Source organism: Centroberyx affinis, unplaced genomic scaffold, assembly GCF_046629955.1.
Source record: "Centroberyx affinis isolate AG114_WGS23_722 - 3 ecotype Tasmania unplaced genomic scaffold, CSIRO-AGI_Caff_v1 ptg003840l_1, whole genome shotgun sequence".
NCBI lineage: Eukaryota > Metazoa > Chordata > Actinopteri > Beryciformes > Berycidae > Centroberyx > Centroberyx affinis.
The window spans coordinates 169,999-195,394 of record NW_027281690.1 but is presented as its reverse complement, the minus strand read 5'-3'; the positions used below and the strand labels follow the sequence as shown (position 1 = coordinate 195,394).

At 39.9% G+C, this 25,396-nt stretch overlaps 2 protein-coding genes across 2 annotated transcripts in view; both read left to right on the top strand.

Annotated features, from left to right (window-relative positions):
* Positions 1–5,543, top strand: part of arrdc1b (arrestin domain containing 1b) — a 39,400-nt gene extending 33,857 nt beyond the window's left edge. Inside the window, exons 7-8 of the mRNA XM_071541245.1 lie at positions 886–1,363; positions 1,908–5,543. Coding sequence (XP_071397346.1) covers positions 886–1,363; positions 1,908–1,972 — 543 coding nt within the window. The 3' untranslated portion in view covers positions 1,973–5,543. The remainder of the gene's footprint in view (positions 1–885; positions 1,364–1,907) is intronic.
* Positions 5,544–12,965: 7,422 nt separating this feature from the next.
* The window catches only part of ehmt1b (euchromatic histone-lysine N-methyltransferase 1b), a 41,764-nt gene continuing 29,333 nt past the window's right edge, over positions 12,966–25,396 (top strand). The window contains exon 1 of the mRNA XM_071541242.1: positions 12,966–12,986. Within this exon, the coding sequence (XP_071397343.1) occupies positions 12,966–12,986 (21 nt within the window). The remainder of the gene's footprint in view (positions 12,987–25,396) is intronic.

The window sequence follows — 25,396 nt, the reverse complement described above, 5'->3', positions numbered from 1 at the left end:
ACCAACAGGAAGAAGTGGAAGTCTCCACCAGGAAATAATCCCTCAAAAATCATGTCGCCTTACAAACTTTATTGTCACATAGGGCGTCTTTGTTAGCTGGGACAGCAGTTAATGTTAGATTTGACACGTTTGTATGACAATTTGTATTTTAAAAAGGACGAAAAAGGAGTAAATGTTAAAAAAATTGAATTACATATACAAAATGGTTGGGGGAAGTAAATAGGCTGTAACTGTAAAATTACACCAGTATTCTGCTTTAATGTATCTACAATAACAGTGTATTCCCTCGGCTCTTGTTTAGAAAGCCATCAAACATTCAAGCATTGAGATGAAACTTATAAAACTGTCTACAGCTTGGATTTGAGTGCGGGCTCCAACATGAAACCACTTGTTTTCAAAGCACAGGCACGTTCAGCAGTAGCCTCCGATGAATATGCGTGTTTGCTGTAGACCTCCACTCACTTAAATAGAGGCATTTTTTGTCATTTGAATTTGAATCTATGAATCGCTATGTGAGTGGACACAACTGCTGGTATTTCTGCTGGTCTCATACCACATTATTTGTTTGCCAGAATTGAACATTTAGACATGATTATTTCTGCATTTAATTTCTGGTAACTACCATTTGCCAGACTTAATGAGTAAAAAACAGTCTAATGGTCTCTAGTGCCAGATTTCAATAGCTAATGCATGCTGGCACATTTTACCATGCACAGAACCACAAAAACCACAAATTCAGACCAAGTGTGAGAATGATCTCTTGGGTACAGTCATGTTCAAATGATTAAATACCACATTGCATGATAATGACTGTAAATTCATTTTAAAATCAAATTGGCGTCTACGCTCTCTTGATAAATCAGTGTCTCTTAATGGCTGTTGCAGGTGTCACTAAAATCTCCAGAGGCAGTTGTCACTCTGCCCATTTACATCGGGAACATTGCTGTGAACTTATCTCCGTCGAGGCCCATGGTCTCCAGTCCAGATCAGTCTGGTGTGTCCACAACCATCGCCCCGAGCCCAGGAGGGGTGACACCCAGCGCCCCGCCAGCAGAGGAGGACCCGGAGGAGGAGATGTGCGCAGGGGGCCTGGCCAGCGAGGAGATCCCCACAAAGAGTCACTCTCAGCAGGATCCGTCGGGCCAGCCGCTCTCCATGTCCCCGAGTGCGTTCAGCCACGCCCCCGGCGCGGCCTTCCCTCCCAGCCACAGGCGGCCAGATGCCAGTGACTCCTCTGCTCCGCTTTTCTGTGTGTCAACTGGCGCCACCATACCTTTCTTCACTGAAGGAAACGCCACGCCTGTCCCCACATCCTGTTCCCTTATCCTCCCTCCAGAATACAGCAGCTGGGACTACCCACATGGTTTGTTCTTTACTCCTAAGTTCACACAGTCACAAACACACAAACGCATACTCACACACAGGCACATGCATAGGTACAGATGTACACACACAATACATGTTCAGTATAGCACTACATATTACTACATAGTACTTCATATCACTCTATCACCCTCATCATAGTCCATGCCAAGATATTCCTGATCACCTTGTTAATCAATCAAATTGAGCAACAAGTTGTGCGAAATTCAGTCACTTTTCTAGAGCTCTTATCCTTCTTATCCTCATCCTTCATTTATTGGCTGCAGCTGAACTTTTGGGTCATATCATCCAGCAGCAGCACACTCTTAGTGTTGTAATATGTCCCGCCCATTGCTACAACATCATTAGCACAACAGCTTACCCTCACCTGCCTCTAATCATATATTGAACAGTAGCACAGCAGCAGAGGTCTGCATGCTGAAGTAGTGTGAAGAATCTACAGCAAAGGCATAATCATGCATAACGATGAACCGCAGTATGATTTTTGTAACCTAATTGTTATTTTTTGTTTTTGTGTCTTACAGAGCCCCCTCCCACATACGAGGAAAGCTGCAGTAGCACCAACTCCAGTTTCAACAGTAGACAGTGAAGGAGAAGTAGGGGATGAAGCATCATGGCCACGCCCACCCACAGCCTATCTACACTACGCACTGGACACCCCCACTCCCCTACTCCCACCTCCCCAAAGATTGTTTCTTTGTTTTCTAATAAATAAAAAGGGATCTTATCTTATTTTTAATATAGGATTTTTAATTTTACCCCATGTCCCACAAGGCAGTGTCAGATAAAATGGGTGAACAACACTGTGCCTAAAAGTAGTATTTTGGAGCGTCATATAGAAAGTAGAATATTCAATGATTGGACTCACATGCTTTTTGGGTAGGGTTGTTTTTTTGTATTGAATTGTTGCATCTGTGATGCCTTGAAAATGAGTTTGGCCTACTAGAGGGTCACATTTGACAAGACCAGAAGTTGGCCTTTATTGTAGTGTCATTCCAAATGTGCTCTTTCTACTGTGGTCCACCGCTGTCTCTCTGCATCTCAGCTCCCCTCATCATTAGTGGGGCAGAGCTAGCTCCTTTTTGGATATCAACAGGCGTATCCAGCTGCAGCCATGGAGCCTAGTCTGTCGCTAAAACTAGAGTTTTAACAGTAAGAGATGGTTTCCTAGTAAAACCTCTCAATTGCGTAACCTGATATGCAGGTGGCAGTATAGCGGATATGGCATAGATGGTAGGTTTGTGATAATGGTGGTTAAAGGAAACAGCCAAATGAAGAACACTAACACTCCAAATGTCAGTCAGGCCTGTCTTCAGAATTACTGCAGCCATCTAACTTTATGGTAGATGTAAGTGGTAGTGGAAGTTTATTTCTACAGCGCTTCGTCTCAAAGGACTTTACAGAGAACGAGCCGACCTAAAAAAAAATGTAAAAAAAATGTGTAGTTTACAAACACCAGGAAACAAAACAAAGCACAAGGCATAAAATAGCATGTTGAACAGATAACAGGTCGACCAGCACCACCAGTGACCCTCAGTGAAGACAAGGAAAAACACCCAATAAAACCTTATTAGGAAAACAAAATGGAAAAAAACCCTGGGTGGGCAAAGTTGAGAGAAGCAGGCTTGTGACCAGAACCTTATAATTTTGAATCATCAGATGGGTAAATCTAGGAGGGGAAAGGAAAATGAGTAACACTAGTAGCGCTCTTCCCCTCTCTCAACAACTATTATTTAAGCATCCTTGAGAAAAGCATTCATTCTCCAGCAGTGTCAGTGGAGTTGCTCAGTGGCCAAAAGTACAAGACTGTGGTCTGGACAGCTCCCAGGTGTGAATGTATCCCCCCCTCCTTCCCCTGAAACTACTCTCCCAGGCTCTGGCTGCAAAAGAATGTGCTTTTACAGTAAACAAGGTTATAATAATAATAATAATAATAATAATAGGTTAATTTAATCCCCCTTTACCTCTTGAATTTTTGCTTATCTTACATTAGCTAGCTGATGCTACTGTAATTGGTAATTATTAGTGCTGACTAACAATAATGTTACATTATGTTAATGTGGCATTAGCTACATGACATGGTGGACAAGTGAACTGTAGTCTCCCCTCTCACCAAGTCTAAAATAAACAACCAATAGATAACAAATAGGCAATTTAAATAAAAAAGCTATTCCATGCCCATGCATTCCTATAATCTATAATAATATATAGAGTTTTGCCTGTTTAAACTAAAGTGTTTCTGTACAACACTCATGCCAGCAAGATCATTTAAATTGAAAATTGAAATTAAACTGAGAGGAAAGCACATGTACTGAGAAGTTAGATTTCACATAGGATTAAATACATGGGTTAAATACATAGTTAAAAAAGATGATCTCTATACTGCCACCATGTGTTGTGTCTCATACAACTGAGAGGTTTTGCTTAGAGAGCAACTTTTATTCAGGGGTGAGTTTAGGTGCAGACTAGGCTCATTTTGCTGCAGCCGGATACTAACGTGGTCTCTGTCTGCCCCCTTGTGGTCATTACTGGTAGCCTACAAGCCTCATCTAAACTCACTGTTAAAACTGGAACCTATCACAATCAGCCACTCATCCATACTTAACCAAGTCCCTGTCTCTGTGATGCACCAACTGTGGTCTGTTGTAACCAGTTGTAAAGACTTGCATCTCATTTTCTTGCAAACTATACTGTTGTCTGTTTATCGGAACTGGCAAATTGAGTTTAGTTTATGCATTTTTGACATCTGATGCAAATATTTTGTCTGATATTTTATTTTCAGTGTAGATGAGATTGTATGTTGGTTTTCCCGTGTATATTGCCTTAACTGATCTTGTCATATTTGTTCGATGGAAAACCTCTGAAATTTCAGTCAGTGCAGACGATCAACATGTTGTGGTAAACATGGTTGTGCACAAGACGGCACTTTTTGACAATTTGTGCATGTATCGTTTCAAGTGGGTTTCCACGTGTGTGCACATCTACTGTGTGTGTGTGTGTGTGTGTGTGTGTGTGTGTGTGTGTGTGTGTGTGTAAAATGGCTGTCCCTACTTGCTCCAGCAGTTCATTATTTTGATCAGATGCCTAATCCACCTGTAATCTGTTTCACCTATATCCAACATTTTGCGATAACATCTTCCTCATTCAGTGACAGTTATTTCATTGTCTGTTAGAGCCATTTTTCTTTGCCTGTGTACTAAAAGCGTCACCACAGACACATTGTCACTGGTCTTCTGCGGAAACCTAATGCCACTGAAGGATTTTGTTAAGCAGAACTGCTGTATGTTTGTGTGAATGTTGATTTGTTTGTCTTGTTTTCCCCATAGTTATAATATAATGTCATGGCCAAGCTCAACTTTTGATTCTGTGAATGACTCACGCAGAACAAAAAATGACACACTATACAGTGCTGGTGTTGGCTCCCGACTGCAGATCATCGTGCCACATGCTTTCTATAAAGTGTTTTTGACTTTGTAAGGCGCATCAGTTCTGAAATTTCAAACTGCTTATACTGTGGTAAACCTGACAATGTGCACCCAAGCTACTCTGGCTCTAAGTTGTTGTGAATGCATGCCTTAAACAGTCTCGATTCCCACCACCCAGTCAGTTGCCCTCACCTTCCAGGAGCCTGTGATGGACTTGCTTCTCCTCCTCTGTCAGGAAATCTCCAGCAGCTCTTCCTGCTTCGTCTCCCATGGACTGTGCTAAGTGCACTTGATGTATACTAATGTAGCTCTTCAAACAGTGAGGACAGTCTTCAGTGACTCTCGGGCCAGCCTGTGGACCTTGGACCTGCTGAACAATGTTTTTATTATTATTACTTTAGAAAGGACAAAAAAATGTGCAAGAATGCTACAACAGCTTGGCTCTCTGAAGTCATTTCATGCTGCCTTTATCAATCCTTATTCTGTTTAAAATCTTCCTCACCAAAAGGTACTATAGCTTTATAAAACCCTACATGTTATATGTTATTGGCCATTCTTTCCCCCTCACATATTGATGAGTGGTGTGTGGTTTTGTATTTTTCTACTTGTAAACTGTTTACAGGTGCAGTATACAGATAAAAAATAGTAGCACCTTGATCAATAAATGTAATATTTCAAACTTACTGTGCAGAATCAATCAAAGTTGTACAGTATAACAATAAAAATTATCTGTCATGTTTTTGTTGTTTATGTATTTACAGTTTGCTTTGTGAATGTGAGCATACTTGCAACACTTGTTTTTTGGAGAATGAGCACTAACAGCTTCAACTATTTCCATTTATTCTGACTTTAATACAGATGAGAGTGAAACAGTGCAGAGACACAGAAGAGAATTGATCCAGACAGAGAAAGGGACCTGGTGACAAGTTCTCAGTTGTCTTAAAGACTGCACATATATCAATAAAGTACATGTGCAATTAAGGCCCTAAGTTATATTTGAAGCTGCTACATAAAGGTGGTTTCACAAACACTGTGATCAAAACACAATGTTAACAAGAAGGCAGGAATGAAGATGTTTGCTGAGGCTGATTAAGGTAACCCTAACCCTTTAGCACTGCTGAGAAAGCAGTGCTAAAACTTTATCAGTTTTGATAGAAACTGCAGAGATTTGCATACAATACCAATCAAAGGAGAGAGACAGACAGACAGACCAATCCAGAGATGGATAACATTGAGAATTAACTTGATTTGGTTTCAATCTAAATACGGTACGGATCATTAAATGCAAAATAGTAAGCAACTTCCCAGATAGCATGAAGTTGGTTGTCTGACAGTGATACAACAGAGGCATAACTAATTTTTTACCAAGTGGTTTGCTGATTGATGAGATGGAGCAGTAAAGAACCATTAGAAGTCAAGGTGTGACAACAAAGGACGGTGTGTGTCTTCTAACTAATTCATTATTTGGACAACTTGCACAGAAACTGAAATCTCCAAAATTAATAAACATGTAGAATCAGACAATCAAAAGATAAGAGATACAATAATTTGATTTTGTTTTACAAGAAGATTTTTGTTGACTTTTTGTTGAAATTTAAAACAAGAACATTTCCCAAATTACCCATCTTATATTATGGTGCTGTTAACTTCCCTTGTGCAGATGCCTAGAATACCAGCCTGACATACAGATAAAGCACTTTTAACTGTTCTAAAGTCTAGAATGAAGATAAAAAGTTATCAAGCATCTCTGATCAGGTCCTCTAGTCTTTGGAACAACCTGTCTCAAGATATATAGTTGGCAAACTCTATCTTCTTTCAAGACACAAAACCATTTTGAGCCTATTATGACTAAATAGGCTATGTGATTATTTTACTTATGTAATTACTTAAATAATGAATTACTTATTCATTATTTTATAATTATTTTATGACTGACTGTTGAGATGTTTTGATAATTTTACTTTACACTATTTTAAAAGGGTATATATATATATATATATATATATATAGACATTATTTTTTGTACTGTATTTGTAATTCCAAATATGCACTTGAATGAATGAAACTGTGAAATTCTCTCTCAGTAACTCAACACAGAAATGCTCTCTCTCTCTCTCTCTCTCTCTCTCTCTCACACACACACACACACACACACACACACATTGCTTTTCTCCCTCTCTCCTTTAATGCATACCCTTCCCTCATTATCAAACTCACTTCCCCTATGATTTCATTTTCTGCATCAGGGCTATTTTAATTTGTTTAATTGCCGTTGCCATTTCGTGCATCTTGTTGTTGTGCCCTTTTTCACCATGTTGCCTTCTGTTGTCATTTTACATTCAGTGATGCAGTTGACTTCTTGTCTTTATTTGTCATCTTGATTTTTTTTAATTGTTTATTTGTTTCTTTATTTTGTTCATTTTGAGGTTGATTTGTTTTATATGTGTCAGTTATTCACTGTGAAGTTACATTAATATTAGTATTAGTAACATCAATAGGCCCCCATGATCAAATCGGGGGAAGGGCAATGGATTGGTGTCTTTCCCTGATACCGCTGATCAGATTTTGATAAAACTTAGGTGAATTGTCCTATCAAGCATGACAGACTTTTGACAGACAAGCCCAAATAAGGGATTCTGGATACCGCCCCCTTTCAGTCTAATGTGAAAATGAATAGGGGTGTAAAATGATTGCCTTTAAACGGCCAATGCTAAAATTGTCCAGTTTTGCTTTTCAGGGTATTATGACATTTTTTATTTGTTGAGGTAAACTATGATGGATTTTGAAGCTGCAATGGCAAAGAAAGCCACTGGCTATACTAGCATTTCATGGCTTTGTTCCACAAACAGCTACACCATGGTTGTTAGCAAAATATTTTTTAAAATTCAGTAACTCATTATAATATGTGATAACTTGGTCATATGTCATTTCTACTTACATTATTACATCCATTTTAAGAACAGAACGATTGGCAAATGGGATCCAAAAACACAATTCAATTAAAAAATATGATGTGGATCAAATCCCTGAACTGACAACAACGATTGACAGGACAAAAATTATGCTGATTAACCCAAGGGTGGCACTACGTTCTTTGTTCATTCATTTGTGTTTCACACACCACATCTAAGACACCACTGATTGGATTTTAAAGAAACTTGGAGAAATTATGCATCTCACCAGATTATTGACAGTTACCCATCCAAATCTAAAGTGTCCATTTTGAGCCTTCTCTGATTGATTTAATCCTGACCAATGTTCCTCAGAAATACTCGGCTGTTGGTGTGTTTGCAAAGGCAGAAGTGATCACTGTGTTATTGCTGAAGTTAGAAACGCTAAACTTCCCAAAGCTAAGCCTTGTATTGTTTTATAGAGAAATGTGAAACACTTTGTGGAACAAGGTTTTCTTCATGATCTGGACAATTTCGAGTCAATAAAACCATCATAGAGTGTCTATGATGGTTTTATTGAAATTGGGTAAAAGGTCATGATTCCACCCTGACTTGGCAAATCTGCTCCATGAACAAAATGTATGCACGCAAAGGTGCTGAATGATTTTATTGAGTCACTTGACAATAAACAGTGTTGTGCAGCTCTGTTTAAAGATTTATCAAAGGCATTCAATACTGTTGACCACTCTATAATGATGGAGAGGTTTCGTAGTATTGGCTTATCTGAGCAAACAGTTGGCTGTTCTACTATCTCTCAGGCCTGTGTGTTCAAATGAATGGGTTAACTTCAAAATCGCTTAAGGCGGTACCCCAGGGTTCTGTACTGGGTCCTCTTTTATTCACTATATTAATAGTCTTGGTCAAAATGTATCAAATGCTTGTTTTCACTTCTATGCAGTGCTATGCAAGCTGTGATATAGTCATTTATTGCTCAGCCCCTACACTTAACAAGGCCAATGAGCATTTGAAAACAGCATTTAACATGGTTCAGTCTCAGTTGTGTGGGCTGAAGCCTGTTTTAAATGCAGACAAAGCTAGGTTGGTGTTATTTTCATGGCTGAGGAACAGCCCAGCAAACCTTGTGAGTGTCTTTCTTATAAGCCACATTTTAAGCCCCATCTTGTTGGCTGGTTGCTGCCACGTTCTCACCCTTACTTGATTATGGTGACTTGCTGTATATGAATGCATCAACTCAGTGTCTGTGGTCATTAGATAAGGTTTATCATGGTGCATTAAGGTTTGTAACTAACTGTACATTTTTGACTCACCACTGTACCTTGTATGCTATGGTTGGATGGACTCTTCACATGGGTAGACTCAATCACTGCCTTATATTTATCTATAAGGTCATCTTGTAGAAGTATCCGTCATATGTATGTGTCTATATGACTCAGATTTGTGGAGCTTGATATAGTCTGAGGTCCTAGACTGTTCTCTGTTCCCAAAGCTCAAACTGAGTTAGGGAAAAAGGCATTTACAATGGTCGCTGTGTCCTCTTTTTAGAATGCCTTGGCTCTACTGGGCCCTGTCAATGTTTTTAATGAGTTGCTTGATATAATGTAATACTTAACTTATTTCACCTTTTCTCTCTCTTCTCTTTGCTGTTCTCTCTCAGTCTCTCTCACTTGCTCCGCCCTGCTCCCACTTCTTCTAACTCTAATTTTTACCTCTCTCTAGGTGGGAAAAAGGTGACATATTTGTTACTGATCAGCCCAGAGGGGGACCGCATGATTCATAGGGGACAACATGTTTATTACTGCCTTGTTTTAATATCAGCATTAGTATTAGTATTAGTATTAGTATTAGTATTAGTATTAGTATTATAATAATAGTATTATTAATATCAGTATTATTTTCATATTGTTTACTTAATTGTTGTTACTATATAATAGTATATTAGGCAGGCAAGGCAGTGGACCCTGATGACATTAGCCCCAGGGTGCTCAAAGCTGGTACCAGCCAGCTAGCAGTATTAAAACTACTACTGCTACTACTACTACTATTACTGCTAATAATAATAATGATAATAATAATATACTATATGTAGGCCTATAGTTCATAGCTAAAAGGAGTTTAAAACTTTTTCACATAAAAACAGAATACATAGCACACTATATTGACTAAAAATAAATAAAACAAGGGACCAAAAGAAATAAAAAAATATGTAAATGAATAGAAAGAATTAAAAACAGATTAAGGTCACACTGACATGAATTTTTTTTTTTAACTCTAACCATTTTAGCTCATTCTGCCTATCATACCCTATTTGATTGAGTTATGCAACAAAAGTGCCAACAAAAATATTCAAGCTCTCATAGCTTTTACTTCCTGGAAAATGGAAAATCTTTAGGGTGACTTCATCGCGTACCAGGAGCTGTACAAAAAAGTTGGAATAGTCCCGCCCCTCCATCCTTCCCATCAAATCAAACTGCCTTTCTCTTCCTAACTGACATCCCATTGGTTTACACCTTTGAATGATCCCTCCCTGTGTTATATCCCTCCCCAATATCCTCACATTATGGAAACGAGATGCTTTCAATATGCAGTTTCATCGTGACTTTAAGATAAATCATTACATAAACACCACAAAAGATGATAGATTTAGCTGCCCTGAGTCCTCAGTGACTATAGACTGGTGTTACTTGATCTCATTTAATGTAAACCTTTCAGAGGCAGGTCCTACACAGCACCTGAAACCCCTGGTGAAGGTCCCTGGGGGGAATCTCAGAGCGATGCAGGTGGACAATGGCAAAATACCCTGAATCACAGATCACCAGCAGCCAGCATTTTGTTCACCTCCTGAGCAGGCTCCTGCCCAGGGGCACCCCACGGGGAAAGTACTGTCACATACTTCACCCTATACACTTCAGATTTCAGATTCAACTCTGGATCATGCCTCCTCCAGATGTTCTCCACCAAACTCCTCAGTTATGGGGTTGGTCAGTGAGGGCAAAGAGTAGAAGTATAGGAGTCTGGTGGAGAGTATCGTTGTGTTGTATAAGGAGAACCACCTGCAGATCAAAGTCAGTAAGATGAAGGAGCGGCTAATCGACTTCTGATGGAGCAAGAAAATACTCACATCAGTCACTGTTCATGGAGAGAATGTGAATGTGGTGGATATGTGCAGTCAAACTAGACTGGTCTGACAAAATGGCTGCACTCCCCAAGAAAGGACAGCGTAGACTGTTCTTTAGGAGGCTCAGGTCATTCAATGGGTGCAGCAGATACCTGCATCCTCTACCTTTTCTTTGCTGTTTCGTATGAGGGATGCAAGAGCTCTAGGTCTGTCATAAGGCCTGGACAGCCTGGAGGCAGATGGAGAGGAGATGATAAGATCTAAACCGGAAGTGAACAATGGAGGTTCTGATATAGGCTAATAATACACAATAGACAATGAAATAGACATAGACAATAAAATAATTACCCCATGTTCATCAAATCTACTACTCAAAATAGCATCTTCACCCTGAATCCTGCTGTATTCCACATAAAAATGTCAAGATTCGATTACAGCATTTAGACTATACCTTAATGGTGTTAATAGATATGAATATATTGACTTTGTGTTACCGTAATGATGGTAGTAGAAAGTTACAATATAATATCCTTTAAAATCAAGCCTGAGCCTCCAAAGTGTGTGTTGGGGAGGTGAGGGGGGGTACAAATGTGCCATGGCCCCTGTGTTTTGCATAGGATCGCATCGCATTTTAAGGAACAATGCAGGTTCATTTGTGTCTGACTGCCATTGGGCTACACAATGCTTCCTGTTACAATGCCTCCCAGCGTCAGCCATCTAGAGGGTATACAAAGATATTGTTTATATGTTGCAGTGCAGACCACACCCAGCTTTTCTACCCTTGAAGCCCAGCAACCCCAGCTGTCTTGACAGTCTCCGTCAGTGCCTTTTAGATCCCAAGAGCTGGATGTCTGAGAACTTGCTTCAACTTAATGATGACAAATCAGAAATTGTTCTTCCAGCAGACTGGGCATTTTAGCCTGCAAGCTATGAATCCGTAGCTAAGAATCTTTGAGTGTTCTTTGACTGCAGTTTCACTTTTGACACACAGGTTACAATGGCTGTGCAGTCACGCTGTCTGTGGTTGAGAACTATTTAAAAAATGAAACCACTTTTATCCTCAGCTGACTTAGAGAAGGTCATGCATTTATTTCCTCTCGCATAGATTATTGCAACTCTCTTGACTCCTGTTTTACACACAAGTCTCTATCATGGCTGCAGCTTGCCCAGAATGCTGGTGCCAAACATAGAGATCATATCACCCTAATTTTGGCCTCCCTGCACTGCATGGTTTCCTGCTAGTTTTAGAATCGATTTGAAGATTTTACTGATGAGTTTCAAAGCACAGCATGGTTTAGCCCCTAGCTACTTTACTGACCGTTTAACTCCCTACAACCCAGACCGCACCCTGTGGTCCTCGGCAGAGCCCTCATGTCTTTTCACAGTCTACACTGAAGACCAAAGCAATTGCTTTCTGTAACAATTGTTAGATTATTTTTCTTTGTTCCTGTGTATTATTGAATTTTAATTATTGATTAATATTGTCCTGTTTTTTGGGGCTATGTGTTGTCATTTTATGCTTTGTAAAGTGCTTTGTAAACTATTTGTGAAAAGCTGTTAGGGCTATACAAATAATATGTATGCAATAATGTATGTATGCTATTTCCAGTTTTAAATGGTAACAATGCACATTTACATCCCCCCAACTCATTTCTGTACGGTGATGGCTAACAAAGTACATCTGCACATTCTGCATAGTCCTGTGCATCTGCTACCTCCTCCATCCGTAAATCTAATAACGTGAATAGTCTATAGGCCTATTTTGCATGAATGGACACATTCTCTGTATATGATTGTCCATCTGCTCAGCTGAAAATGTGAACAGCTAGCCATGCACAGTTGCATGTCTGTCAGCGTGTCTTTAAATCACACTTCAAATCTGTCAACAAATATGTTATAGTTTGAATGTTATAGGCACTCATTGTACTATCTTCAGCACGCTCTACTTGCATTATTTTCTCTGCTTCTCTACCAATACAATTGTATCAAAGTTTCATCTAAATATTAGTATTAGTATTAATATTGGTATTAGTATTAATGACAACCACACACTCAGGTGTGGCATTACACCGGCTGCGAAATCTATAAATTTGACGTCAGCATGGTGGGCGGAGTTTACGTCCAGGCACCATGGCTTCGGTAGGAACCGAGGTGAGTATGAGACCTTATCTACGCCAAGCTTTATTTACTTTATTAGTGTTTTCCTTGCCACGGAAAGTGTTTGTATTCCGGCAGCCAAGAACGCTATAATAATTCGGTGAAATATTGGTTGAGAGGTTCAGTTTGTCGTAAACTGTACACTGCCAGCCTGGAGCATTTTGCTTTTGTGCTGGACCGGAGGGCAACTGAATGTGCAGGAAGATGCTGCGCCCCGGAATCTGAATGGTCCGCGTGGGCGCATAGGCAGATCTGCTTGGGTATTTAGTTATACATGGTCCAGGCTCATGCCACTGTCCTGCTTCTTCCCAGCTTTAGCGGTTCAAAATAAACTGCAGATATGCATGCATTTTAGCGATTAATGTTCATTGATATTGGTGTAATGTTTCTGACCGGGTTACAAAGGGCTAATTGCACACGGGTGCTTCAACCGCTAGCATCCGAGCTAGTTAGCAGAGTCTGAACACTTCTTGATTCGAGGCAATAATTGATAATTGAGGTTATCATCCTCTTGAAACGACACCGTCTTCTAATAAGTTGGAATAAGGCGAACGACTTGTTATCATGTTATCGTTACCAATGCAGCCGTAGACGTCCCTGATACATGATAATTGATGCAGTCAAAAGAAGGCAACATTGGCTGGAAAGCTTACAACCTCCCACTATAAACATATGGCGCCAGCTCTTAAACCGACTTCATGTTCTCTAAACGATTTTTTAATGGCGTTGACTTTCAACTTTGATCAAGAATCGTTTTCTTGATGCAGGTTTTGTCTTCGGTATCTCCGATCAAAGTCGTCATGGCTTTCTGTCGTCATAAAAGAGTCCACGGCGTGCCTGTCTCTCCGAACAAGTTGAAACATTGTGTTACAACCAGGCTCCACAAATGGATTTGGACTCATTCACTGATTGCTTAGCTCCAATGTGGCACAAGCGTGCAGATTTATCAATGCTTCGGTCTTTTGTTTCTTTTTATTTTTTTTGAGAGAGAGAGATGGGATCCGCTCTTGTTCGACAGAGGTCGCTCAAATAGCATGTTGTAGTTTGATAATTTTGCAGCGCTTCAAAGATGTGGGGCTTTCAGCTTTGCAAACACTTCAATCTGTACACATCATTATTTTGCCTGTTAAAATCTACGTATTCATTTGGCGCATAGCTATATCTGAAAGCTCATTCCACATATTGCCCCTCAGTAGCATGCGGTAGGAATAACGATGCTTTTAGTAACACCAATCCTCAATGTATGAGTGCAGCATTGGCTCATTTTCTGGCTTTGATAGTGTAAAACTTCAAAATGTTCTGCACTGGTATTCTCAAAACGACCACAGAATAGAAGGCACTTCGATCTTTGAGACACAAATTAATTTGGATGTTGACTGTAGTGTGTGTGTGTGTGTGTTACATGCACACAGCATTATGGATGCTAGCTCAAATCCTGGGTAAGGTCATATTCAGGCCATTTATATCTGTGTTCAAATTAATTTAATGAATACACTGTGTATTACCTTGTAATAAAAAAACCCCATCCCATCCAAACATTAACAATCAGAAAAATAAGAATCCTGTTATTTGTCAAGTACAATACATGTACAGAAATAACTTGCACAGTTACTCAGCGCATACTGACATGTTAACAAGAACAAGACCTCAGTCACATACAGTGCAATACATAGTACGGATAGTAGACTATACATATCGCTCTACAAATAAACATTCAGTTACTATGTGCATTCAGACAGCGGGGGTACAGTATGGTTGCAGCTGGAGAGGAGGTATAGTTGAATGTCAAGCTTTGGATTAGTGTACCATGAGATTGTTATTAGGGCTAGACAGCCAATATTGGCTTTTTTTTAATAAAAAAATGGGATGCCAGCCAGTCAGTGCTGTCCACCTCCGATATGATGGATGTGATGCGGTTTGTTTTGATTACATATTAATGGTATTGCTCAATATTACACTGATTGCCTATAGGGAGCCCTTAACCTGAACCCATGTGACATTATAATCAGATTCCACACAAGTAAACATTAATGTTTTTCCTCAATATCCTCTGTTTCAATGCAGAGTTTTAGTGTTACATGGTCCAAACACTGTTTCGAGGCTTGTCCAACCTGCTAAGAATAGAATTTGTCTATCAGCAGTTTACATTCCAAAATAATCTATCAGTATCAAAACCCCATATTGGCCCAACCCGAGTTATTAGTACCAAATTGGGTTGTAATCTCGATGCTATTGTATACTGGGATATTTGAAAATGTTCAAGGTATCGTATTAAATGCTGTGGTATCATTTACGTGACTTTTTCTATACCACATTATTATATATACCCATTATTTCTTACATATAAAAGCACAACTAGTAGATGCATCTGGAAAATGTGCAAATTACACTGTTATCCCCCTCAGGCAAGTGCCACCTAACTTTTGAAACAGCCACTCTGAGGCAAGGTGAGGTAAATTAAAAAGATGGCCACTGCAGCTGTTTGGCAGTCCTTCAAGTCAGATGATATCAGAAAGCTGGTTGATTTAATCCAATCAATTGTATGCAAGCTTTGAAAGATGCTTTAGCAAAGGAAGGAAATCAACAATCAAATCAGTGAGTGGTATTCCGCTGGAAATGATGCACCTGTAAAAATCTGTGCTAAGATTTTGATTTTCCCATAGCGTTTCTGCCGGATGAGCTAGAAAGGCTGCAGGTAAATCAGAACAAAATCTTTGATTGAGCATTAGCCATGTGGATGTGTTTATTTATATTTTACAGACTTTTTGTCATTAGTCAAAAGCAGTTTGTCATTTGCCGCAAAATAGCTATGTTTGTAAGGACTACCACCCATTTGCATTGTTTTATGTAAGCAGAGATGTTAAGCTTGAGGAAAGTGAAATTAGCGCACCTACTAATCGCCGACCCCATGAAAGAAAGATGAAGAGGTTGTTAGAGAAAAGGGGGCATTCTCCATCATATGGACATTGTTAAGTTATAAAAACAGAAAACTACCATCTGCAAATGTTGTCACGCCATTATCCATGTCATGGGTGGAAACACCAGCAACCTGTTTTACCACACGAAGATGGAATGTGTGAGTATTAATACTGTAAACTTTGTTGAGATATCTACCCTTAAATTAACATAATTGTAAAGTAGCAGCGCTATTGAAATCCTTGGCAAAAAACGGGCATTGCCACAGGGTTTTTAATGTTTTTCAAATTACATCACCAGAAAAATTACTATTCCGTGATGTATACCAAATATTGGAATATAAAATTCAAGTCATATTGCCTATCACTAGTAAAGCGCTGTCTGGAGTCAAGTTAGTTTTATTTCTATAGCCCTTCATCACAAGCATGTCTCAAAGGACGTCACAGAGGACGAGCCTACCTAGATCTGACTAATCAACAATCACATCTCCATCACTCGTGTATCACGGAAAATCTCCACTTTCCCAGTTCTATTTACCACTTTGTTAGGTTGTTTATGTGCGCTGAATTTGGGATCATATTAGCACTTGAAGGTAGCAGAGGTTGGTCCCTTTGGCTTTTCTCAATGATGCACTCGAGCGCACTACAAAATTTCAAGCTTTCAGGTTGGTAGGGAAGTTGAACAGATGCTTGGGTGAAAGCAGTGAATGAAACGGTTAGGATTGGAAATTTTAGGCTACTGTAATATATCGCAATGCCCACAGTCTCTGTGGAGGCAAACTGACACAATTTTAAGCAAAGATCATCATCATATTGCCCACTGCTGTGGCATAGTGTGTAAAGACATGTGGTGACATTCTGAGTAGTACAGTATTGTGTAGAGATGGGACAATAACCAGTATTACTATATATTGCGGTAAAAAGCTACAACAGTTATGACACAGCCCCTAATTTTTATTACCGTGACCACTGCGATAACCGGTGACTTGTTGGGAGGCTGAATAACAAACACAAACACACAGCACAACCTCAGGTCTCTCATCTGTCATCATTGATGTTATATTTTTCCCAAAAGGGGGAGCTCTCTAATCCTCTGCAACTTGTTGGGAAGTGAACAGCGTTACAGAGGAAGTGTTTAAGGTAAACACATCTCATCTAACCCTAACCCATCCCCGTCAAATAATCCTCCTGAGGTTTTCATCTTATTAATAATTATTATCGAGATAATATCATATCGAGATCATTTTGCCCAAGATAATCATACTATGAAATTTTCATATCAGCACAGGCCTAGTATTGTGACAAAGTAATAGGTCGTAGTAAAAGTAGTAGTTTACAAGCAGTGATGGTGAGGTGAAAGTCCTGTCATTTTGTTGGTGTGCAGGGCTTGAGTAATGGAAGGCTAGTTCCCAAGGCTAATCTTACTGGGTAGCTAGCATGCTGACACTAACTAGCATGGTAATGGCATCAAAAGTTCACTTACTAGTATATCAAAACATTTTTGAGCTCTTTGCGCTCTTCATTTGAGGATTGCTGAGCCAATATTGATCCGGTGCTGGGAATGGTCATGCAGAGCTTTCTTTTCTGCGCATCGTTTCTTAGTTATAGGTAGGGCTGAACAATTAATCGAAATTTTATCGAAATCGAAATATAGCCTACTGCAATTTTCAAATCGCAGGAGATGCAATATTTGTTAAAGGCGAAATGTGTGTCAAAATACTATTTTACATTAAATATTGTTGTGCTGCAGAGATGTCCTGGCCTACACATCATATTCTACAGACTTAAGAAAACATCTTTGTTTGGTACAGATCCCCGCAAAAATCACACCATAATCATTTTAATACGGTTTTCAATGAAAATGAGAATAATGATGTAAAAATGATCATTCCCTCTAATATCGCAAATCATATCGCAGTTGTCAAAATAATCGCAATTAGATATTTTTTCAAAATCGTTCAGGCCTGGTTATAGGCGAAGATCTCATGTAAAAAGTTTTCAACGGACGGCACCGGGATCTAGAGGTCGGACTAGTCCAAGCCATGGAAGGTTAGCCTCTCTGCTAGTAAGCCAGTAAATATATGTGACAGCATATTGTAGTTTCTGACTGGTTATCTTCGCAATGTAGTGTAACACATAACAACGTACGCTGTTGATTATATAGCCTACCTGCAAAATTGTGGGACATTTCGCCTTTTCATACGCAATAGGAGGTACATCTAGTTCCAAAATGGCAAATAAAAAGACCCTAAATTAACTCAATTTACTACAACTGCATGGTGAGTCCAAAAGTGCAATATTTACCTCATTATCTCCTATATTTGCCACATTTGTGCACCGTGCAACCGTCACTACAGTAACAAGCAGGAGCTGCCTTCAGCTGCTGTTGGAAATATTGTAATTACAGGTAGAGTGCGCTTGAACAACCCGATAAAGTGGTAAATACAGTCAGTGTGGCATATACTTTGTTTTTCTTCTGTGATGTTGACCTCCAATTATTGCCTTAGCAGTTTTGAAAAGTACTTCGGAGACGAAAGCAGCTCTATATAGCAATGTCTGTCTTGAGTACTAAAACAAAGTTAACTCAAAGTTAACGAAGCTGTATGTAGTCTTTTACCCCTGAACATTTATACTGTGGGAAAACTGTGCGATAAAGAATCTGTTTGGGGGTTGATTTTCCCCGAACCAATCACTAGTCACTGATGTATCCGGCCGCTCTGACGTTATTTTCAGTGACAGTGGCGCTGGGCATATTTACTAACTTTACCAAAAATGTCGGTTGTTTTGGACAAAAATATAATCTTTGCAAAGACAAGGTTATTGGTTATGGAACGATTGCAAAGACAAGGATATTGGTTAAGGAACGATTTCAACAAATAATAATATGCCGAAACGTCAATGAAAAACCTTTGCAGTAACGGTTCAAACTTTAGTCCCACCCACAAAGGCACTGACTGGCCCGATCGTTTTTCAGATCGAGAAATTGCCTTTGAATAGAGCAACACTAGACTCTGAATCGCTCGGTCAAATCTGAAGAGTGGGCAGGTCGCGTTTCAGGAGTCTGGAACCAGGCTAACAGAATGATTATCTTGACACAAGATGCTTTCCTCTTTAAGATCAAGCATATGGAATGCCAACAAGGCGGTTTGGACTAATTACATGGCAACATCAACACTGCCTTAGTTCACACTGAGAAATGCTGCCACGGGGAGATGCTTTGAATTCTGTTTATTTCAATGAAATTCTGCTCACCCTGGCAGTTTTAAGTCGCAGAACGTGTGGTGGAAAAAAGTTTAAAATAGTTCCACTTTTGAGACACAGCAGCACAGACCTAGCCTTGCCACAGCCCTCCAGAGCAACTTTGTCATTTCTTGGTTTTGCTTGTTTGTTTTCATTTGTATGTATTTTTTGGCACTCTGTAGGTCTGGTGGAATTGTCCAGCTAGGAGCTTTCTCTGGTGTCAATTCAGACGCAGGTGCATAAACAGTGACTGGATTGTCCCAATGTAATTCCTGACCAGTCAAAGCAAGGAAGGTGATGACGTTATTGTGAAGCACTGCTCTGCTCACATTTCAAAACATGATGGCTACTGCAAATACAAACGTTATGCTACTAGATTACATCCAGTTAGTTAGCAAGCTCACAAATTAGTCTGCATGTGAGTACAATCAAAATTGGGCTAAGTAGTTGGTTTTTTTTTTAGCTAACATTAGCCAAGTTAGTCTGATGTATTGAATCTGACCAATTTTCAGCCCCTGTGAAGAGGAAATCTGACCTCTGACATCACCTTAGAAAGCTATTTGTGTCATTAGTATCACTGCACAAATAAGAAAATATGTATCAACCATTTATATGTAGCGTGGACCTCTTCCACGCGACATATGATTGGCCCTGTTTGGTGTCCAAACACTACCCAGCAGGCAAACTTTGGCGTATAAAATGAACCGAACCAGCAGCGTAAAAGTATTGGTGAGGGCCTACATGTGGTCTGGTGGGCGGGCATTGTAAAATGGCTTGCGGGTGCGGGCGGGTGTAAAAATTGTGCAGGCATGGGCGAGTGCAGCACAAAAAGTAGCGGGAGCGGTCTTGAAAAAACAGGGCCTACATCTGACTACATCCATTCCTGATAAATATTCTACACGTATCTCGCACAACCATTGGCTTTGGCGCGGCTTGCAGGTCAGACTGGAACAAGCTTAACAATTGTATTAGAGCATTTGCGGAAAGGCAAAGGGAGGTGCCTTACTGCTCAGCTGTGTGTGAAAACTTAACGGCTAGACAACCGAGTTTAACCATCGCATTAACCACGCAGGCTAACATGAGACCTGGGCGAGGGAGCAGGTACCTCCCAGTACCATCACAAGAAGAGAAATACCCAACAGTCTAAAACAATTCAGTTGAAAAGAACATCAAACAACAATCTTATAACTGAAAGTTAAAATAACTGGTAATAACTTACCTTTATTTGCTGTTTCAAGTAACATTAGGCATGGTCAAGTCCAGTCTCAAATAATGATAAACTGAATTTTGTCTAATTTACAGCTATAAAAACAACACATTGTCAGAATAGGATCTGCCCGACTCAGCAGCTATTGCTAGTTTCGTTTCCATTCACTTGTCTTGTGTAAAAATTGGAACTGTGTTAAACACTGACTTACCGATATGCGATTTATTAAGTGAACTGCTAACCCACTAAACAAACGAATGACTTACATTTGTAGCATGCTGTGTTAGACTTATCCATGTCTGTTAGAGGATCCCACTCTGCAGTGTGCATGCCCATAGGTACATGCATAGCTAGAGTTTGACTTGTTGGCCAATCAGAAACATTGTAGCGGCAACACAACCAACTTGTTCCAACCCCTCAAACAATACAATAGAGAATTTCATTTTGAAAGGTGCTTTTGTGTCAACTATTCAAGTAATACTTGAAATTTTGTTTTGCTTCTCTATTGCCGATTGATGTAACACAGGCTAACAGTAATTCATCCCATGCCCACTTCATGAATGTTTTTACAGTCACTATGCAAAACACGTAGAAGGGAGTGCCTCTCTCCCAGGAAAAATCCTGTGGTGCACAGGAAATTATGAGTTTTATTTTTATGGAAGCAGGAACAGTGGGGTTGTTAACATGGACTGTAAAAAAAGATGGACGTAGTAAGTGTGACGTCACCCATAGGTTTCTGAAGGGCTGTTGAGGTCTACGAGCGCCCCTATGTTGACATTTTTTGGAGCCGGAGCAGCCAGAGCGAAGCCGGGGGTTTCCCGCAGCGCCGCCTGCTATGGTGACCTGCGTGATCACTGGACAGGCAACCTGTCAATCACTCAGAAAACGCCCCCGTTTGTAACCGTTATATCCCGTTAATTAATTGCAATTATTTTGAAAATCCCCATATGGACACATATTGTAAGAAGTAAAATTTAGCTAATGAGACCATAAACTCTTTGCAAATTTATTGACTTATTTATTGACTTGAATGGAGTGGGGCGAATTTAGTCTTTTTGGAGCTGACCCTAATGGACATTAGAGGAACTGCAGCTTTCAGCCACTTCCTTATTGGCTTCAAAATTCATCCATGGTTTTGGCCGCTTGGTTGTTAAGAATAAATAGAACTTGGTAGTTTGGATGACCAGCGAAGAACCACCATGGCTAAACAGACAAAGAAAAGCCTGTGAACTGCAGAAACTCAAACTTTGACAGAAAATTCAAGGAAAAAGAAACTGATCAATCGCTCAGAGAAAAGTATGCGCGCTAAAAAGGAAAGTGACCATCTCCAAAAGTAGAGTGAACATCTGCATTGCCTTTCCAAGATGAAAAGCAACCAAAGTTGAGAAGGGACTGAGGAGTGCTTACCCACAGTCTACATTGATTAGCTTTATTATTATGTTGGGCCAGTGCCTAAATAGAGTTGCTGCTTGTTAGATCTGTTGTTAAGTACTAAAAACCCATGTTTGTTTGTTTGGGGGTGTGACGACACTGTTACAAAGTGATTGCTGGGAAATGCATTGCAAAACACCACAGCAATGACCACTCAAAGATGTCACCAAAATTAAACAAAAAACAAAAAAAACAAGAATCTTTATTTTTTGGCATTTTATATTTTTCAGTGTTCAGTTTACACAGATCATGTTTTCTCATTCCATTTGACAGCTATGTTTTCCAGCAGTTGAGTGCTTCAGCCAGTTACAGTAAATTAATTTTTTAAAATGGCCTAAATGGTTTCACACTTTCTGTATTATTCATTGTAATGATCTATTTCTGGTGGATCACTGCCTTTGTGCTTCTAGTGCCTTGTAACAAGGAAGTAAGAGATTTCATATTGTGTAGCCCCTACACTTATCTGGGCTTGATTTTGGTTTCATGCATTGGGTCGTCTTGTTCTAATTCTTTTTTCTATCGAATCCAGAACTCTTGAAATGAACAAAAACAAGCTAAGATTAGTCCAAGCAATTAGCCTAGTCCTAGCAATAGTCCAATACTCTGTACTGCTTCAACACGTTTGACCTGACCAAGATCCTTTGGGCTCAGAAAGTTGCCACGAATAAAGATGCAGCTAGGCCTATTTCAGTTCATTGTATAGTTATGACTTAGTTTGCAACTTTATTTCCTATGTAGTTGCAATATATAATAATTCAGTTTGACACCTGATAAAGGCCCACTAGTGCAGAAACATTTGTAATAATTAAAAGGTGTTTCGGATCATAGTGTTGCAGGCTCCAGGCTTTTTCTCGTATATAGGACGAGGCCTGATCGTTGTCAGCCTCAGCGATAAGCACTGCTTTGAATTTAATTGTTCTTTGGCTATGGGTGCCCTCCTTTTTGTTTTGTAGGTGTTAGATAGCACGTGCAGTCAACTAACAGCTCCTGTAAAACTGCACTGTTCATTGAATTTTTTTCCCTCTCTAGTTGGCTCTCTCTCTCTCCCTCTATCTGCCTTTCCCGTATCTTCGCTTTCATGCCATTGTGCCACGGTCCAGTTGAAGGAAGCAACTTATTTTCTTTCCCTTTTTTTGTTCAGAGATGTGTGAAAGTTGTACAACATGACCTTGTATGTCAGGATTTGGTTGTATGCCATTGTTTAGTTCTGAAACACTAGAAGCCACCAACATCTCTTCATCTGAATTCCTAAGTGGCGGAGATGTCCCCTAATGAGCGTACACATTTCACTCTGCAAAGCAACAAACCTTTGCTTCAGACAATGAACACTGATGACACTGATGCATGTGGAACTATTGAACATGCTTTCATACTACCATACTAATATTAGCAGTTGGAAGTTCTGCTGGCCCAAGCAAATATGGGTTATCAAAATCGATTTAATCATCTGAGATTAGCCATTATTCCACTGGAAATTCAAACACTGTGTTTGTAAGAAATGGTTCTCATGTGTTCTTTCTTCATGCAACTCCAGACTACTACAACTAAAAACAAAAGAGGTGTCTTTAGCTAAAAAAAAAAAGGAGTGCTAATAAATTAAAGTGATTCATAAATAATATTAAGGATTCTATATGTTATGTTTCTGGCCAAAAAGATGAGCAGGTTGACTTTGTTTGGCTTCAGCCATGTGGAAATTGAGTTAGTACATTCCCCCTGTACTGAATACATACAATGTATCATATACAACTGTGAACAGGGCTGTGCATCTGATTGTTATATTTACATGTTTTGCTTAAACGTTTTTCCACGCAAAGCTTGCATACGACTTCCAGTATCTTGAAACAGAAGAACTGCCAAACAGGTGCAGTCATATTTCTCTTTGGCACGAGCCATCTTTTCTATTCCCTCACTTTCCCCTCAGAGTGGATCTTTCCCATGACCCAGCAAAGTTGGTTGCCTGAGGGGATAATAGTGTAATTTGTGCTCCAGCCACAACTACTAGTGACACTGTTACACAGGATTTAATAAATACCAAGCAGAATATGGCATTTTAAACGGTGCTCAATACGTTACCTTGAACATTTTCAAATTCCCTGCTATACAGTAAAATCGGGATACTGCCCGACCCTAATTGGTTTGGCAAATGGTATATTGTAGGTGTACAATGCATATGTGTCCAAGTGTTAACTTGAAAATAAATATGGACACAGACCTAATACAGAACAGAAGACATGAAATCCCAGGACTTGAGGACAATAGGTTGCATTTATAAAGATGCACCGTCTGAACTATTGTGTCGTAACCCCATAGCTTTGTTGTTGTGTCTATACAGCTGGAGAAACCTGTCTTTTCTAAGTTCATAGGTTACTCTTAGCAGAGCTCTTTATTCCTGTAAGAGTTTGCATAAATGGAAAATGACGATGTTTTGGATGTCTTTTCTTGTCCTTCTTTTGTGGCTGTTTGAACTTTCTTCAGGCTTACCCTTAAAGCCAGCTTGGTATTATTTCATTTGTAGCATTTCATTTGTAACATTTAGTATATGTTGACTGCATGGTGTGGTAGCATTGTGGTTTGCTGCCTTCACTGCCTTAAGGCTCAATGGAAACAAAAGCCTCTCCAGTTGAGGAGAGATTCTGATGTGCCCTGTTGTCCACATCGGCCCCTGCTGGTGGGGAAAACCTTTTGGCTCTTCATGCTCCTCACTCAAATACAGTTTGCTTTTGGGCCTCCTCCCTCCCTACCTTTCCTTTTTTTTCCTCCCCTTGGTGTTCCTGAAGCGGCTGTGCATGCACACTGGCGGTGAGGTCTTTGAGTTTAAAGAAATGGATGGTATTACATTTTGAACTGACTGAGCATGCTCTGTGGAGACCTTCTGAAGAGAGGGACCGACAGAGGGAGCCACCGGGTCACATGACCAGCGAGGTGAATGTGCATGCGGGGAAAGAAAGGAAAAGAGGAACAATCTGTTCGAGACTCGCTCTCTCTCTTTCTCTCTCTCTCTTTCTCTCTCAAACACACTCTCTCTCTCACACACTCCCTCACACACTCCCTCTGTGACGCTTTCTCCTTCTCAATGGAGGCCATGAGAAGAAGGCAGGTATGATGCTTCCTGCAGGCACACAACCACCACAGGGAAAGACATGTTAGCTTTACTCTTTACCCTTGGTTGGTTTTGAATGGTCTTCTAAGGAGATGCATAGTCTTGGGTCTGGGTTCCAATGTCTTTTAGCCATTTTCTCTTAAAATTAGAAAATGGTCTGAAGCTCTGCTGTCTTCTCGTGATGGTTTCTTAGTTTGTAAGATGTGCTTGAATTACTGCTACTTTTTTAGCATCTGCTGATCTTCCTGATTCATGAAATCAAGGGATTCTCTCGGGTAGCAGTGGCTCTGGCTTCGCCCAGTGATTTTTGGTTTAGGAACACAGACAACAGTGCTGTATCACTGGTAACAGGCAGAGAGATTTGAGTCTAGCATCTTGGATCTTGTTGTTGGAGAGCTCCTTGTGGATTAGCTCGGTCTTTTGTCTAAGGGGCTCAACAGCTGTATTTAGAGCAATAATTGCACAAAGGGAATTATGTCATTCATGATATAGGAAGAGAAGCCTGACCTCC